This window comes from Balaenoptera physalus (genome assembly GCF_965194825.1).
Source record: "Balaenoptera physalus genome assembly, chromosome: 2".
In the NCBI taxonomy this organism is placed as follows: Eukaryota; Metazoa; Chordata; class Mammalia; order Artiodactyla; family Balaenopteridae; genus Balaenoptera; species Balaenoptera physalus.
The window spans coordinates 102,942,076-102,960,469 of NC_138883.1; the positions used below are offsets into that span (position 1 = coordinate 102,942,076).

At 46.8% G+C, this 18,394-nt stretch overlaps 1 protein-coding gene and 1 long non-coding RNA gene across 8 annotated transcripts in view; both read left to right on the forward strand.

Moving 5' to 3' along the window:
• The window catches only part of MYZAP (myocardial zonula adherens protein), a 105,376-nt gene that overhangs the window by 140 nt on the left and 86,842 nt on the right, over window positions 1-18,394 (forward strand). For 6 of the 7 annotated variants that reach the window (XM_082447271.1, XM_082447275.1, XM_082447272.1 and 3 more), the window contains exon 2: window positions 10,832-10,918. In XM_082447271.1, the coding sequence (XP_082303397.1) occupies window positions 10,832-10,918 (87 nt within the window). Of the gene's footprint in view, window positions 1-350; window positions 421-10,831; window positions 10,919-18,394 lie in introns of those variants that run through there. The other variant, XM_082447276.1, reaches the window with a different exon arrangement.
• LOC309654366 lies at window positions 13,636-18,011 on the forward strand. The gene is made up of 3 exons (XR_014260191.1): window positions 13,636-14,593; window positions 14,916-17,651; window positions 17,763-18,011. It is a non-coding gene; the product is annotated as an uncharacterized lncRNA (long non-coding RNA).

An 18,394-nucleotide genomic window follows, 5' to 3' on the forward strand; every position in this document is an offset into this window, starting at 1 on the left:
AGCAGCTGTCCCGCTTCCTGTCCAGGCCGCCCGGCTGTCGGGGTCTGGGGATGGAGAGGCACGGAAACCGGTCCCTTGGCCCTGACACCCCACCTGGACTCAATTTTAGGTCCTGTCTCAGCTCTGAACGAGACCTTTCTTTTCTACGCCCCAGAGGCGCCGCACTGGCTCGAAGGGCTTAGGGGACTTTAGGGAATTCCCAGAGATTTCCTCCCCTTCCTGCCTCGCCTATCAAGCCAAGTGTATTGGTGGCACCAGTTTAAAAAGCAAGGGAAACTTTCTGCATTGTCCCTATCTTGAGACTCAAAGGTAATGAATGTCTTTAACACCCAAACTTTCCTCTTTCCAGCGATGAAAAGAAAGGGCCACTTGCCCCCCCTCGTGATAGAGTAACACTGATTTGGAGTGCGCTTAATCTAGGTAGGCTTCATTTTTATCAATACAGAGTAGAAATTAGCTGCTGGCCACCTAGGAGCCCAGTTGTGGGACTTGGGTTTATGCAAACTGCTTTCTTCTTTCTAATTTAAGTATTAGCACAGTGGGCACCATCTTCACCTAGGTTGCCCTTTGGAAGTGATGTTTCTTTGCCATCTTTGTTGCATCTTTTCTCATCTCTCCAGATGCTCTGTGAAAGAAATGCTAGCCACATCGTTCCCATTTTATATCTCTTCCAAGATTGGTACCTCAGAGCATACTGCCAGGGCTTTGGTTTGTGCCTTTTTGGTTCATCTGTTCATTATGATGTTCACTACTCATCATTTGGGTGAGTACTTTTCTGAGGTTGAGACTTCTCTAATCATATTTCCCCTAGGTTTAGGTAAACAAGTAGGCAAGTCCAAGCCAGGGCCCCCTTTGGTACTCCTGTCTGTTTTCTAGTCTTGTAGATGTGCTTATTTGATTTTGTATACCTCAACCAAGTGACTAGCAGTCGTCTTCAATGCTGTTTTTCTTTAGCTCTGGAAGAAAGACTCTGTGTTACTCCTGGGTCTGGGCCAAGTGATGGGTTCAGATATGTGCACGTGCACCACTTAGGGCTGACAGAACTCTGGTTGTCCAATCATTAGCTTCATAAAGAAAGATCCCCATTAGGTCCAAGTGGGTTTCCAACCACAGTCCCAGCCTTACACCAGGATGGTATTTGCCTTTTTTTTGGGAAATCCTTCTCAGTTGGAACATAATTATGACTGAGAAAGAATGAAGTCACTGAAAAGCTAGCCCTGAGCCTGGACAGGGTCATACATGGGACCAGATTGCATTAAATTCTCTAGGTCCCCCTCCAGAGTGGGTACTAGTTGGGTGGCTAAAGTAATAATGGGTGGATGAAATGTGACTAGTATAATAGGTAACTTTTCTGAAGTTTTTTTTAATCAAATATTTACTTTCAAGTATTTCTTTAGTTGTAAGTGCTGTGGTGTCTGGCACAATGAACACACTACTGAGAAGGCTTTGCTCTTTGAATAAGACAACTGAAATACTTTGAACTGAAGGGGTCTGCGCCCTGAATCAGACCGTGTAGGGCTGCTCTGAGCACATGGGTAGGTTCTGCAAAGAAGATATCTAAAGTTTCTAGGGTCCCCTTTATGACTTCCAGCTCTGCTCAGGATTTGCAAGTGGCACAAGTACTGTGTGTGTGTGTGTGTGTGTGTGTGTGTGTGTGTGTGTGTAAACTATGATCTTTGATTAACTGATTAATTAAACAATGTTTATAGATCTGTGTGATGCAGGGCTAGATATTGGGGTCCACTCTAACTGTGGGTGCAGACATTGTCACAGACTACCATATACAAAGTGATGGTTGTAATAGTGGGGTAGAGTGTTGACAAGGTTGTGTCGAAGCTAAAAGAAAAGGTTCTTCTTGAAGCATCTGAGGAAGGCCTCCCTCTGTAGGAGACATTTGTGTTTAGTCTTGCAGGATGAGTGGGACTTTGTAAGGCAACTGACATCATTGAGATACTGAAAAAAGGAAATATGATTCTTCTAAATGGGACTCTTGGCATATACTGTATAACAGTGGTGTATTGGACCTGCTTTAGGGCAAAACACTTATTTTTTGGAAAAACAAGAACAGGATGCCTTGAAAATAAAATTGTAGACCAAACAAGTGAAAAGCAAAAAAGTGTTCCCTAAGTGGAAAGTTTTTCAATAAACTCTGTATTGTTCTGTCTTTCCTCTGAGATATTGGACAAGTGATGGTCTTGAACAGTAACAAGTTAGCCATTAAAATAACATTTCTGTTTCATCCAAAGAGCTTACCAAATTAGGGACTGCAGGGGAACCAGGATGTGTTGATCCAGGCATTCAAGCCAACCAGAAATGGCGCTGACAGCTGACACTGAGCAGGGAGTTCTCTGAGTCAGCCACCAGGGTGGTATGGCCAGACCAGACTGTCACTAGTTATCCTTTGTTCAATAGCTGCCACCTACAATTTGTACTTCCTTCTTATCTGAAATCTCTCAAGGGAAAAAAAAAAAAAAAACAGGTGGGAGAGTAATTTCTGTCAGCTGATAAACAAAGCTCTGAGAGGCATTTATGGATGCCAACCAGCAGGGGTTATAAAATTAAAAAAAAAAAATCTGCCTTCAAACCAGTTGTGCACTAAAAATAGTTTTATCTATGGCAACAGCAGGAAGATAAATTGGCTGGAGAATAACCATAGACAGGTTGATGACCTTGGAGAATAAACGTTTTTTAAAAGGTTGACGTTGCTTTGTGATTTGGAAAGGAATTTTGTAAATGCAGTTAATCCCACTGAATGAGACTTTGCAGTGAAAGGTCAGTTGTGTGGCCAGGTTGTGTGCTTTGGGGGGAAGGCACGTGTTGCTTTGGGCAGCCAGATATATTTGGTTGAGCTGTTCAGCGAGGGTGGTGTGAGATGATAGACTTGTCAAGGGTTCCCCCAGCACCATGCTCTGTCGATAATAAGAGACTGTTGGCTACTGTTACTGGTATCGTGGCCCCTCAGTGGCACATAAAAAACAAAACCAAACCCAACAAGGCCACAGGGATAGGACTGTCTCGTGGCCTGCTCTTGCCAATATTTCTTTGTATTTGGCAAAGGCTTCCTCCGTTCACAGCTGGAATGGGCTGCTCAGTCATTACTTCCTCACTCTCCTGGGTCCCATTTCTGTCTGATAGGCTCAAAAGAAAGAATTCTCCTTAGCTGGCCGGTGAATGGGTCAGACAGGTGTTTACCTCACTTCCTTTTCCTTTCACAGAAACATCTATGTGCATAACTTCTGTATCATCCTATGGGGCTCTCAGGAAGGGACACTGGGCATTGTGGGACCTCAGCGTCTGGTGGAAGGAAGCTGGCTGCAGCATCCCCCAGGGAGGGGATGGGCAGGGGACCCGCTGTAGTCAGAAAACAGTTGGCTGCTCCCCTGGGACCTCCTGATCCCAGTTGAGGGGTTTTAGCCAAAAAGCCTCTGCCACTAAGAATTGATAGTTGTAGGCTCAGAAAAAAAATGTCCTGACTTCTCTACTTTGGTTCACCCATCTTGCTGTGTCAGATGTAGGATGAAGGGACCTGAGTTCTGGGGATTCTTAAGGAAACCTGAGACCCGGAGGCTGGGTGTTACCACTGAGCTTCTGGTCACTTAGGAAACCCTTTCAGGTCAGCCTCAAAAATTGTAGAATTGAGTGCAGGGAGCTGTGGATCCTGGGCCAACTAACTAGAGACCAAGTTGAAATGTTTCGATCTAAAATATAATACTTTCAGTGATTACGTGTGTTACGGTCTTCTTGCTTCCTGCAGCCATCTCTCTCAGCCGAAAACTGTCCTGGTAGATATTCCCCAGCACACAGAATAGTAACACAGAGGTACTTACCTCTTTCCCTCCTTAGAAGAGTGATATTTCCTAAATGTCAGTCACCTTGTTGACTGTTCTTTGTCTTTTAAGGCCAGAGTGATCCCTCTAAAATGCAGTTACCTAGCTCCTCTACTTCAAGACCCCCCTCAGTCTTGTACCCCCAGGAACAAGCACAAACCCCCTTAGTTTAGTACCCAGGGCCTTCTGATCTGGCCTTTGCCTTCCCCTTCCCCCTCCTCATGCATACTCTTTGCGGATGTCCCCAATTACTTGCTGTTCCCCAAGCTTTTGATGCTGTTCCTCGCCTCTGACGAAGGGTCAGCTCCTCCAGGGAGTCTGCTCTGAACCCGCTCTTCCGTGTTCCCCCTAGAGGCCTGTGCACCCCATCATTGCTCCTATCTATGATCAGCTACTTGAGAAGGTTTCAGGACCCTGCCTCCCCAAGCCTGGTGTAATAGGTGCTTAAAAGGAAGAGTGTCACCAGGGTCCTCAAACAGCCACACTTAACACTGAGCTGGCAAACGGGAAAACAGGAAGAGAAGCTTGGGATGAAGCCAGCCCGTGACCTCTGGCCCACCTGGGCAGGAAGCAGGTGTCCTGTGGATGGAAGTGTCGGCCCAGGTGAGGAGTTTGACAGCTCTGGGAAGGCCTCCAAGTATTCCAGGTGCTTCATCCTGTTGCACTGTCGGAGTTTCATTCCTTTGGTTAAGTGAGTGGTTCTCTACTCTGGTTACGCACGGAATACCGAGAAGCTTAAAATACCTCTGCCCAGGCCCCAGCCCAGACCGTCTAAATGAGAACATTGGAAAGTAGAGAATAACATCAGCATTGTTTAGGCAGCTCCCCGGGTGATTCTAATGTGCGGCCGAGGATTGGAACTCTTCCTTCCAGGGTTGCTCTCCCAGACAGCTTTCCTGGAAATGCAGACAGTCCTGGGCCTGTGTTCTGAAAGGTCCGTTTGCCTTGGTGGAAGGGCAAGGTGGTGGTGGGGGCTCAGGGGGAGGAGTCCTAACACGCCAGGTCACACTGGTGTCTGTGTGTGTTCGTACCTGTGTTTTTCTCTCTGGGTCTTGGCATTCGGGGCACATGGTGAGCCTGGTACAGATGAGCTAGCTAGAGCAGGAAGGAGAAGTCACCATCCTCCTACTTATGAATTTTGTCTGGCGTCAGCCCTGACACAGAATAGGGGGTTCCAGGACACTTTATACCGCCTGGAAGAAGTGTCCAAGTACGTAGGTTAAGGGTTGGCAAGCTACAACCCCGTAGTCAGATCCAGCCCTCTACCTGTTTTGTATACTCTGAGCTAAGAATGGTTGTTACAGGGCTTGCAGACCCTCAGTGTTTACTATCTGGCCCTTTACGGAAAAAATTTGCCCCACCCTGATGTAGATAATCAGGCCTGCAAGTTCAGGGCCAAAGCCTACTTCAAAGTAAGAGGCCTGCTTCAGATGGGGCAGGCCCTGTTCCACCTGTGTATTCCAGAGATTTTATGCTTGTGCTGAGCGGAGGGATTGTGGTGTTCGTCCTCCCAGCCACAACCTTAGTGGCCACACCTTCTGTTGTTAGGCGGAGCTGGGCAGGGTCCCACGGTCACAAAGTGGACCAGGCCTGAGGGAAGTGTAAATGCACTTGGCTCATTTCCTTAGGGAAATCCATGTTCCTAAACTGATGAACAAACCCGGCACCTCCCTAGGTCATCTTCACCCCTTTTTATTTGAGAGGAACAGTTTTCCCTCGGGTGAGCCCAGGTACCTGAAGCTGAGAGCATGATGGTACGTGGATCCCAGAATCCCCCCTCCATGGGGACCAGCTTTCTGCCTCCACAAAGGGGGTTAGAAACAAGTCCCCAGAGGCCCGGCTTTGCTCCTAGGTGCCCTGATTGCAGACAAGGGCTCGGTTGTGTATCTTCTTGTGGAAGAGGCTTGAATGCTCGCTGCCCCTGCCTTGCTATTCCTCCCGTGGGGGTTGGTTTGAAGAAAGTGGAAGGCTCTCTGGGGAGTTTCAGGTACATTCTCCTTACCGTGTTTTAGTTCAACCTAAAAAGAAACCCACACTGGTATTTACTGAGCAGGGCCTATTATGTGTTGATACTATGCTGAGCGCTCTAAGGGTTACAGAAGCAATTAAGGTACAAAGCCTACTTGGGAGCCCTGTTTCCCCCTCTCCAGTCCATGTTGTTGGGTGTGGAACATAATAGGAGGTACTCAATAATTGCTATTGAATCACTGAACTCAGGTTTGAGTGTTAGTCCCTTCCTCCAGAAATTTAAATGGCTCCCCAATGTCTTCCATTAGAGGCCTTGCTTTGCCATCAGGCATTTGTAGCTTCTCAGAGTTTGGCCCCTACCTGTTTGTCCATTTTCCTCCCCCACTGTTGCTCAGGCTGCAGGCCCATTTACCGTTTTCAGAACATGCCAATGTCTATGCCTTTGGCCAGCCTGGAATGACTGCCTTGCCTGGTAATTGTCTGTTGTTATTCTGTTGATAGATTCTCCCAACCTCACTGACCCAAGCAGTCCTTTCTGTCTTTCTATACCCAGCTCAAATGTCATCTCTAGGAGCCTTCCGACGTACTCCCACCTCCAGTTAAGATGATTGTTCTCCTTCCTATATTCCCAGGGTAAAAAAGATGACTTACAGAGTGCTTGATATGTACCAGAAGCTGTTCTAAGCCCTTTTCATTAGTTTTTTCATTAGTTTATTTAATCCTCGCCACAATTTCAAGAGAGTGGTTCTGCAGTATTGTTAGCTGTGTTTTACAACTAAAGTAACTGAAGCGATAAAGATTAAGTAGCTTTCCAAAGGTTTCATAGCTAGTAGGTGTCAGAACCAAAATTGGAGCCCAGAAGTGCAGTTCCATCATGCCTTAACCACAAACTACCCTGTCTCTCCCAATATTATATTGGTTATACCAAGTGCTCTTGATTGCCCTTTGTGGGTGTGTTTCTGGATTATGAGCCTCTATGGGCATGGCTGTTTCTTTTCCATGTTAGTACCCTCATAGCCCTTAAAAGTATTTTACAAGTATTGGGTGCTCAGTACTTGAAGTACACTAAGTCCATCTTCCTGCTTTTGATGCACTGGAAGGGACCCTTTCTTATAGGGACGGCTGGTCCAGCAGTAGTGTTCAGGGTAAGTTAGATTCAGCTCTCCTCAAAGTTCAGAACACAAGGCTGAGCCAGGTGCCATGGGAACCCCGGGGAATAAACTACCTTACCTGCCTCTCAGGTACTGTCCAGCCTGGGCTGCTTTGGGTATTATGTACCTGAGTGTCAGGAAACCATGAAGGTCAGCATCGTAAAATGCTCAGAGAGATAAGCAACGCTCCCTTGATCTTACTCAGTGGGACATTTTCCCATGGGGAGATTCCTGAAAGTGAATGACTAAAGGGAGGTAAACTCTACTGGGTCAACCTATCGGATGCATTCAGGGGTTACTTAGTGCTTCTGTAAAGAAATTCAGAGTACTTTTTAGACCTTTGGGATGTTCTCTTTGCTGCTCCTGAAGCAGTCCTGTGGGTCTAGGAAGGATTGATCTCTCTCTCTCTCTCTCTCTCTGTCTGATATAGTTGCTCTCAATCTTTATTTTTGCTATGACTACTACGATTTTTAATTTAAAAACTTACACATACTTGGAACAGGTGTAGACATCACAGAAATCCCACTTTCCAAAGATCGCCACCACTACCACCAGCAGCAGCTGGTTGTGTTTCCTTAAAGACATTTTTCCCCCCCACAAATCTACACAAATTATCAGATTGTATTTAAAAAACAAAAATGGGGTTATTGTTAACATTTTCCCCCCAGCACCTTTCTTTTTTTCATGTGACAGTACATTTGACCATCTTATTAGGAAGGGTCTGATCCTGTTCCAAGCTGGGTTTGAATTGCATCTGTATAGTGAGTCCATCTGTGGATCAGCACTGATTACAGAATGCAAGCACCACGTGTAATCCATGCCTTACTGTTTCCATAAAAGCACTTCTAACGACAAGAGTAAACACTCTACACAGGGGCCTGGGTGTAGCCGCAAGCACCTGCTGCACCTGCCAGATAGCTTTGAAGTCAGATGTTTATTTTACATGTTCATTTTATTTTAATTCATTACCTATCACCAGGTAAAACTGATAGTTTAGAGAAATGCATTCTCTTTATCCTGCGGCTTTGCATACCGTAGGGTATACATGGCTCGGGGAGACTTTCAGGAAGTGTGTTGAGGAATATCGGAGTTCTGAGTGGACAAATAAAGAATTGTCTCAATCAGGGGGAGGGGACTTCTCATTTTGAGTGATTGGACCCATGAGGTCCCTTCTGGGCCTTGTCTTTTCTTCAGTTTTTTAGTTTATTCTGAAAATTATTGCCATTAGGGATTACCCCTCTAGGGCAATCAGCCTAAAAAAAGGTATCACTTGCAGTACTAATACCCACTAGATCCATTGACCAAATTGTTTAGTATTATGGAAAGCAGAGCCGGGAAGCCAATTAAGCCTATATCATTTTGGAGTTTGTAGGATGATGATAATATCTAGATAATAATAAAAATATCTAACACTGACAGAGGCTTACTATGTGCCAGACATCTTCCTTTACCTGCCTTTTACCCTTGAGATTCAGAGAGATTAAATAGCTTGCTCATAATCAACACAGCCTAGTAGGTGTTGGAACCTGTGTATGTGCGTGTGCACCTGTGTAGGTATATACATGTGTGTGCACACTCTGTGTGTGTGTGTGTGTGTGTGTGTGTGTGTGTGTGTGATGTGGTGCAGGAGAAAAGCCCTTCCTTTTCTCTGCAAAACTGTGCTGTGGCTCAGATCCAGCCTACCAGACAAGATTATTGAGCATCACGGACTTGGATTACCTGCCGGGTGTGAGTTACACTTTGATGTCTGTGCAAATGCCAGCTGTTTTCAGCCAGTCCAAGTGGCCTGAAGTCAAAGGGTTACCTTTCTCTGGAGGCCCTCGGATTCCCATCAGTGTTGTGGATTGCCAGCTAAGAGAGCTACGTGCTGGGATGGCTTGGTTTCTCTTTGGCCAGCATGACTGGCGATGAGCTTTGAAGGTTTATTGCAAAGTTGGCCATGTGTCAGGCCACGTCTCACGCTGGGGTCCCTGGAGTCAAAGCTTGCCCAGAGGAGAGTGAGGATGAAGAAGGATCTTGAAACCAAATCACATGGCTGAAAGAACTGGGGTTGTTTAGTGCAGAAGAAAGGAGGTTCAGGCCTGTGAAGAGTAAAGGGAATTCTGTTGCAGTCCCCGAGGGCACCCTGGGTCCATTAGGTAGGAGTTCTGAAGAAGAACTTATAAGTTCATTATCAGGAAGCTAGAGGTGTCAGGGAGCAAAATGGGGTACCTCAGAGGGAGGCAGAGGTGTGTGTGGAAGTGCTGATGTGTCCCAAATGTGCTCTCACCTGTACATGGAAAATGTTACCCTCAGTCTGGGTGTCCACCTGCCAGGTACACTGTTGGGTGAGGGGGTTCCTTTGTAGGCTGGCAGGTTGGCATTCAAAGGTCTTTTACAATCATATCCAACCCTGGGCTTCTTGGATGCAGGGTACTTTTGCTCAGAAGCTGCCCTGTGGACCAGTGCAGATCTGTGACCCTGCAAACCAGGTTGCGGGGTGTATTAGTTTGCTAGGGTTGCTGCAAAAATGTACCACAAGCCAGGTGACTTAAGCAGCAGCAATGTATTGTCTCACGGTTGAGGAGACCGGAAGTCCAATATCAAGGTGTCAGCAGGATTGGTTCCTTAGGGGGGCTGTGAGGGAAGGGTCTGTTCCAGGCCCTTCTCCTTCGCATGCTCACATGGTGTTCTTCCTGTATGTGTGTCTGTCTCCCAATTTCCCCGTTATATAAGGACACCAGTTATTTGGGATTAGGTCCCACCCTAATGACCTCATTTTAACTTCTGTAACCTCTATAAAGACCCTATTTTCAAATAAAGTCACGTTCTGAGGTGCTAGGGGTTAGGACTTCAACATAATACATGTTAGGGGGACACAATTCAACCCATAACAGGGACAAGCAGTGCTCTCCTGAGTGCAGTTGGCTGTGGGCCGGGCACTCTGGGTGCTGCTTTGGCCCTCTGGGGTTTTGTTGTTGTTGTTTTAATGGTAGGATCACTTCTGTCTGGAAAATGTCACAGTAGGACCAGGCTGTGACAATAGGGTGAAATAAACATCATGTGGCGTTAAGTACATTGTCATTGTTGTGCAACCATCACCACCATCCATCTCCAGAATTTTTTCATCTTTTCGAACTGAAACTCCATACCCGTTAAAGGATAACTCAGCCCCTGGCAACCGCCATTCTGCTCTCTGTCTCTATGAATTTGACTACACCAGGGACCTCATGTAAGTGGAAGCATATTGGATTTGTCCTTTTGTGCCTGCCTTATTTCACTTAGCATAATGTCCTCAAGTTTCCTCCATGTTGTAGCATGTGTCAGAATTCTCTTCCTTTATAAGGCTGTAGAATATTGTGTTCTATGTACGTACCACATTTTATTCATTCATGCATTGATGGACATTTGGGATGTTTCTGCCTTTTGGCTGTTGTCAATAATGCTGCTGTGAACATGGGTATATAGACTTTTTAAAAAATGTTGTGATTAAACTTGTACGTGTCTGTTATAGGAAAAGCCAACACAGAGTCAAGTAGAAAGCACCCTCCTACCCCATCACCACTGTGTATAGTTTGGCCTCTATCCTTCTAGCTGTATTTTGGCCCATGGTTGTGAAATCAGATCGTTCTGTACTGTCACGGAACATGAGCCATTTCAAAAAATGTTTGAACTCTGTGAAACTATTCAGTAGTTTCCTAAACAAGGAAAACATAAGACATAAGCAGTGAGGTGATGAGTGCCTGTGATGGGCCAGGCAAAGGCTGGTCTTACCCCAGCGTCCCCTGTGAGATTGGTACCATCATCACCATTGCTAAGTAGGGGAAAGAGGCTCTGAGAAGCCCCAGGTCATCCGGCTGCTCCAAATGCAGGTTCATAACAGGCCTCTTCTCTCGTCTCTCTTAGGCAAATGTCTGCAGACTACGGCTGACCGTACCTCCTGAAAGTCCAGTGTCTGAGCCAAGTGAAAAGAAGGTTGAAAGAAGAGAGAAGGTAAGCCATCTCTGAAGCGAAGCCCTGGCCAGTTCCCGTCTTTGTACTCTTTTATTTTAACCCCTTTTCCTGCCATCCTCCATCCAGGCTATTCACAGAGCCTGCATGTCAGCAGCTGTGTGATGAAAGGCCCTCTTGAACTTGCTCCCCGTCTGCCATCTTCCCAGAAGTCAGACTGCTTTGCTGCCTTCTGTCCCTGCTCTTGCTTCTTGGTGAATGCAGGCTCCGTGTGGCCTTGAGGCTCCAGGAGTGCTGGCCTTAGTGACAGGTGCTGTGGCTGGGAACGTGTTTTTCCTGAAACAGCCTCATCCTGTTGAGTCCAAGGGCCCATTGTGAGCTGCCGGCGGGGCCTGAGCCTCTCCCTGTGGCTGGAGCCGGAGGCCCCGCTCACATGGTGGAGGGGTTGCCTGGAGAGATGCAGTCCAGCGGCAGCTCTGGCACTGCAAGGGCACCCGGCTGCAGGGAGTAGGAGTTGCGCAGGTGTTTTGGTGCCAGCTGCTGTGCTACACGCTGGGCCGCAGAGATAACTCTGACCTTGGCCTTGCCTTGAGAAACTCTTCGTTTTGCAGGTGAGACAGACGTATAAATAAACCAAGAGGACGTGATCGTTCGAGTGTTAGGCTCCAGAAGTGTAAGCAGGGCTCTGGGAACATGGAGAATTGGGCCATATCAAAGGACCCAGAAGCCTGTTTGAAAGGGCTCTCACTGGTAAAAATGGAAAAATTTCAACATTAAAAAGAATTAATGACAGGAATGAGCCCTGGCACATTGAATAATAAAAAAACCTCACGGGTTTATAGTAATAATCAGAGAGAGATATTCAGAGAGAGATTATAGAAGGGAAAGCTCTTCTTTATATGACATCGGCTGATAAATTTAGAAAATCTCTGCTTTGTAACCCCCAGGTCAGGTCATCAATGAATGCAAACACTAATTGGTGGAAGATTACCGTGGAGCAGTATATTCATGTGAGCTCAAGAGTGTTACCTCACTGATCACTTACTGACTCTAAAGGTACAATATGCCACAATATGGTAGCCAGTAGTTGTACCAGGTGATCTGATTCAGTATTACCAATAGTGGGCAGCCTGGTATTATGTGACTTCTGATGTGATACAGTTCAGAAGTAAACAATGTTACCAGGAATATTCATGCCAAACTTGTTTAATTGAATCTAGTAATAAGGACACAGAAAAAGCCAAAATGTAGGACTGTCTACAAAAAATTAGCCAGGCTCCCTTAATAAATTCAATGTTATTTAAGAAAAATGAGAATCTATTGGAGATAAAAGGGACTAGAGAGACTTAATATCATTATCATGAATTAAACCTTAATTAAATCCTGGATCCAAAAAAAGTCTATAGAAGATATATTGGGATAACTGTACAGTTTTGAATATGAACCCATATATTACATATTATTGAATAAATAGTACTTTTCTTACTTGTGATAATGGTACATTGGTTACGTAGTTTATTCTTCCAGCTTCTCTGTACCTTTGAACATTCTCCAAAGAAAAAGTTTGGAGGTAAAAGCCCATAACCAAAGAGAGCAGGAGTGGTCAGGCTTTGGCTGCTGGACCCTGGCTGATGCCCAGGGGCCTGTGTTGCTGGGGGAAGGGGTCCCCTTCTGCCCTCACCAATCCCCTCCCTGTCCTTCCTTTCAAAGCTGACAGATTGGTCAGAGAAGTGGCCCTGGGCTGTGTCCAGGGGTTCATGGGCAGCTTAGCACATGGGGAATCAGAACGAGTGCTTGCTGGAGAAAGGGGCCCAGGCTGGGGTGAGTGAGTGACAGGACAAGGGCCCTGTATGCATGGTAGAGACAGTGGGAAATTTGGTCTTTGGGAGTTAGACCCGAGCTGCACGCCTGGGGAGGTGTTGGTGAGGGGCTTCTGGGTGCTGACACTGGGACAGTGGGTGCTGTGAGGCACCGGAGGGCATGTCACTGCACTAGGATAGTCAAGTATTCCCGAAGGAAGAGGCAATGTGTTCTATGCCACAGGGGCATTGGTAACCACGTTGTGTACCGATTTGCCTATTGGTCTTGAAGAGCGCTTTTCAAACTTTTAAAAGCAATTAGACCCTCCTTTTTTTTTTTTTTTTTTTTGTTGATCAAAACGTCATCCTGAACCAGGATGTAATCCAGGTGAAAGTGGCGCTGGTGGGGGACAAAGTCCTTCCAGTCTCCCTGCACCCTACACCCTCCTGCCTGGGAACTCAAGGGGCGTGCGGAGAAATGCTGGGGGAGAGGATGCGCCAGGATGCTTCTTCGACTGGGTGGACCAGGTGTGCAGCCTGAGTGCCCATCTCTGATGCATCAGTGACTCACTGCAGAAGAACTGGGGTAGAGAGGAGGAGGGTGCGGCTGGCTGTTATCCGAGAACCGAAGTCCTTGGGTGGTGGCCGCACTTGAAGGTCCTGGTGGTAACTGTGAGGCTGTTCTGGGTGATTTCGTCACCATGTCCTAGCCAGGTGCCTGGTCTTGAGTCATTGGGAGCCAGAGGCAGGCACCAGCAAGGAGGCCCTGGGGGTGCCAGCTCCTCTGATGTGCCTTCAGTGTGCCTGCCCCTCTCTGTGACATCATACGTAGCCCACAAAATTGCAAGATGCCGGGAACACTGGTGAAGTGACTTTGGTTCCTTTGGAGGGGTCTGCGGCGTGCAAAGGCGGGGTTTGGAGCTCGCTCGGATATAGAAGCCGTTAAGTGGCCCAGAGTGGGTTGCTGATAAAGCGAAACTTCTCAGAGGATTTCCAGGGCCCTGTTAGAGCTTCAGCCGGCTGAGGGCAGGACCGGGCCTTGTTCTTTTTCACAGTCAAGGAGGGTGCTTAGTGTCTTTTGAGGACCTACGGATGCCATGGGGCAGCCGGCCACACACAGACACAACTGCCAGCTGGGCCATTCTGTCTACTGGCCCCAAATCACCAGGAAGAGGAATTAGTCGCAGTGGAGGGGGGGAAGGGTGTAGCAGGTGGTACAGGTTGCCCAGCTTCAGGATGGGGTGTTTGGAGGCTTCTGGAGGTAATTACAACAGAGGCAGCGTCTTTCTCTGGAGTCATGGGTTCCTCGGGTGGATGTGGACGGCTTCCTGCTCCTAAGGCAGATGCCCAGGTGCCTGCTCCTCTTTGTCTTTCTCTTAAGGAAGATCCCACCTGCCCCGAGACTGCTTTCCCCAGTCTCCGGATGGCTCCCAGACACTTTGTTTCTCTGCTATTAGTTTCCTCATCTTTCAAGTAGGCACATTAAAGCCTAGCTGCAAAGAGTAACTGAGCTAGTATATGCAAAGGTCCCACCACAGTGTCTGGCCTGGAACACTGATTAGAGAGGCGATGACTTAATGCCAAATCGCTTCCCCTTGTTTGTCAAACCCAGTGGCCCTGGTTCTTCGCTTTTCTCCCCTGTACCCCCCTGGAGAAGTCATTCTCCTTCCTGAAACTGCCCGTCCTGCATCTCCTCCTCCCTCTCGGGCTGTGCCTGCTGCATCTTTTCTGATGTTATGATGTCCCCCTCTGAGCATCCCTCTGCCAACACACCTGGGCCTCGCCTCCTCGCTCTGCACAAACCTTACCTCAGAGAACTCCTCCGTACACAGGTTGGCCTCTTTGGGGGGGATGCACACCCCGTACATCAGCTTTGCTCTCCCGAGTCCCGTCCTACTGGTGGCTGAGTTTGTGTTCAGTGTTCTCTGCATGGTGTTACTTTTTTTTTTTTTAATTTTATTTATTTATTTATTTATTTATTTTTATTTTTGGCTGTGTTGGGTCTTTGTTTCTGTGCGAGGGCTTTCTCTATGCGGCAAGCAGGGGCCACTCTTCATCGCGGTGTGCGGGCCTCTCACTATCGCGGCCTCTTGTTGCGGAGCACAGGCTCCAGACGCGCAGGCTCAGTAGTTGTGGCTCACGGGCCTAGTTGCTCCGCGGCATGCGGGATCTTCCCAGACCAGGGCTCGAACCCGTGTCCCCCGCGTTGGCAGGCAGATTCTCAACCACTGCGCCACCAGGGAAGCCCTGCACGGTGTTACTTTTATGGACAGATATTTTATTGCTGTATTACCGTTATTTTAGTATTTAAAAGTATGACATCTGGATCATTTATGAGTCTCTGCCCAGCCACTCTCAGTTTATCCAAGTCTCCTCATCCTTCAAGGCCCTACTGAAGGCCCGCTTCCCCAAGACCTTCCTGGACTGCCTGTGCTTGGGTGATTATCCCCTCTCTTGAGCTACAGGATACCCAGGCTACCCTCTCCCTTGGCACCTAGCCATCTGCTGCTAAGCACTCCACATATGTATACATACATACTCCTGCAACATCCGTTTACAACATGTACATATATACACACACATAAAAATGTGCAGTCTTTTAATTTTGCCCATAGTTGGCGCTTAGTGCGTGACTGGATTATGATGATTCAGTTTTGTATTAGTTTCCTTGGGCTGCCATAAAAAAGTTGCACAAACCGGGGGGCTTAAACAACAGGAATTTATGGTGTCCCAGTCTTGGAGGCTGAAAGTCCGGGATCAAGGTATCAGCAGGGCCTTGCTCTCTCTGAGGGCTGCAGGAAAGAATCCTTCCTTGCCTCTTTCAGCTTCTGGCGGCTCTTGGCAACCCCTGGCTGTGGCAGCATCACTCCAGCTTTACATGCTGTTCTCCCTGTGTGTGTTTGTCTCTGAATCCAATTTGTCCTCTTTTTGTAAGGACACTAGTCATATAGGATTAGGTCTTAACTCCAGTGACCTCTTCTTAACTTGACCCTGTCTCCAAATAAGGCCAAATTCTGAGGTACTGCGGATGGGGGCTCCAACATGCTCTCTATTTGCAGGACACAGTTCAACCCATGATAAGTTTCTTTGTGGAATATTCTCACCTTAAATTGTATTAACAACTCGGGCAAATGAGCGATGGACTTTTATTTGTATATTAAACGTCATTAATTATATGGAAGAGGAAATGCTGATTAGTTTGTAGACACAGATTTCGTGTTGAGGGATTGATGACATGTTTATTAAATTGTTGAACATTAAAATTAAAATTGGTAGTAGATAATTTTGAAATTAAACCCCTATCATTTTCAAAGAACTTTGTGAATGTATGTATCCATGTTCGTATCCAAATCTATGTGCAGATATTCTTATGCACACACAGATACACACATACACAGAGAAGTAAGAGATAGAACCAACACCAGCTATTAAACCTTTATTGTGTTGAATCAGGGTCTCACTGCATAGTTGAATTTTAGAGAATACGATCTGAGCTCTGCTCGTTCTGAGGCTGTGTGATGGTGAGGTGTTTCCAAAGTGACAAAGTAGCTTGAAGTGGATAATATTTTAATTAGCTATTAACATCCTTCTGTCATACATGTCCTTTAGTGACTTGCGTTTTTAAAGAAGTTGTTTCTCTCTCGACCTTGGAGAACCCTGAGTGAGGGAGAGCGGATATATGTGTATGTATGAAAAGTCGGGGGCTTTCCTAGCCCAGTAAAATGGTTAAAAGGAAACCTTTGCCATTCGGTTTTATAGTCCTCTTTCCCTTAAAAGCCCCGGATGAATAAGCCTGCTGAGTTCTCATCCTTGGCGTGACTGTTTATACAACATCACGGGCTGTTGCCAGATGAGGGAGTGCGCTGCCGTGATTCAGATGGGGCTGGAGCTGCCCTGGCGATAGTGTGTAGGACTCTGTGTGCCTCTCAGAGATAGCAGCCCCTGGAGGGCAAAGAGGCCTGGGCTCTAGTCCTGGCTGCCTGATCACGCGAGGTCGTGGTCGGGCCGCTCAAGTCATCTCCAGGGGCCTCAGTTTCCTCTTCTAGCAAATGGAAATGTTAGCCCGGAGCCAGCATTTCCCCACATTTCTTTAGTTCTGGAACTCTTTATTCAAACGAATATGTATGACAGCGCCATCTGTAGAACGGTGAAAGTGCAGTGGCTCTGGTTTAACATAAGGTCAGGGCCGCGTCGGCTGCCCCAGCAGTGCTCCCGCCCCACAACCTCACTGGACACTGAGGAGGGGCCGGGAGATTGCGCACCAAGCTCTTGCATTTTCCTAGCAGAGAAACCAAGGCCAGTTCCGGGGTGAGCGTTTCACTGTCAGAGTAAATCTGGTGACTGTGATGGGAATAGCAAAAGGATCCAAGAGGAGAGAGGTGGACAGACAGGCGGAAGCATCCAGACAGATGTGGAGAATGTAGTAGGAAATCAGACGCTCGGAAATGTAAAGCCACCACCGCTAACAATAGCATCTGTCAGTTATCCGCTAGTATGCCCAGCAGTGCACTAGATGATTTATATATATTATTCCATGTCTTCCTTAAAACAAGCTTCTGAAATTGGTGGTATTATCCCCATTTTACTGTTCAGGACCCTGAAACAGCGAAGTAAGTCACTTGCACAGGGCCACACAGCTAGTAGTAGTAGCAGTTCTGTCTCGGATCTGTGCCCCGGCCCTGTCGTCATGGTGATGTCAACTTGCACAGTTCGTCCTATCAGGAAAGTCTGTTGTATCAGTCAAGGTAACTTACCTAAGGTGTGTACTATACCCCTGGGTTCCAGAAAAGAACTGATCCTGCCACCTCCCCCAAGATTTTCTCCTTCTCTTTTTCCTGGAGTGTTTAGGCCTAAGCAGCTATTGTCTGCTTAGAATGGAGTAATATCTTTAAGATACTACTTAGAGATATCTTTATAGATAGAGTATATCTTTAGAGTAATATAAAGAGTAATATCTTTAAGATATTGCAATCATTGTTGCTTTTGTTGTGGTCATCCATGTACAATGCTTGGTGTCAGTCTATTTATCTCTTGTAAAAATAAAATACAGTGTGTGTGTGTGAAAAAAAAAAGATATTAGTATAGAGTATAGAGTAATATCTTTAAGAGGTTACTCTTATAAGGATACTATCATTAGAACTACATTCTCTTGCGGGATTTCTGCTTGGCTAGAATTTTTCTTTCCCTTCTCATCTTTAAGCATTCAAAGTGATCCGTCTTTTTCCAAGCCTGAGTTTATTTAGGCAGTGGTCTCTATTCCGTCTGTGAGATAGTCAGAAATAACAAGTATCTCAATAAGCCAAAGGTCTCCATTTCTCTGAGAGGCCAGGGCTACCCATCCCCTCCCTATTTCCCTCCCAGGCTGTGGAAGAGCCCCTTAGGCTCAGCTGTAGCGTTCATTTTTGTCACAATCGGGCAAAACAAAGTCAAGCATGAGTAATGACCAGGAACCATAATTTGCTACGATGGACACACAGGTCAGACAGGTCAGAGCACATTCCTGAAAGTCACCTCCTCTGCCTACAAGATGGATAGGATGCCCGGAGGCGCAGCACTTAGAGTCCCCAGGTCAGCTGCCACCCTCTGGCTGCAAGAAGAGGTCCAAAACAAAAAGTTTTGGAAATAACTTGGCTTACAGTTTTCAAGTCAGTCAATCCATGTTACGGTCCATCTAAGTCATATTGGCAGCTGGACGTGTGACCAGCTGCCTGTCCTAGCC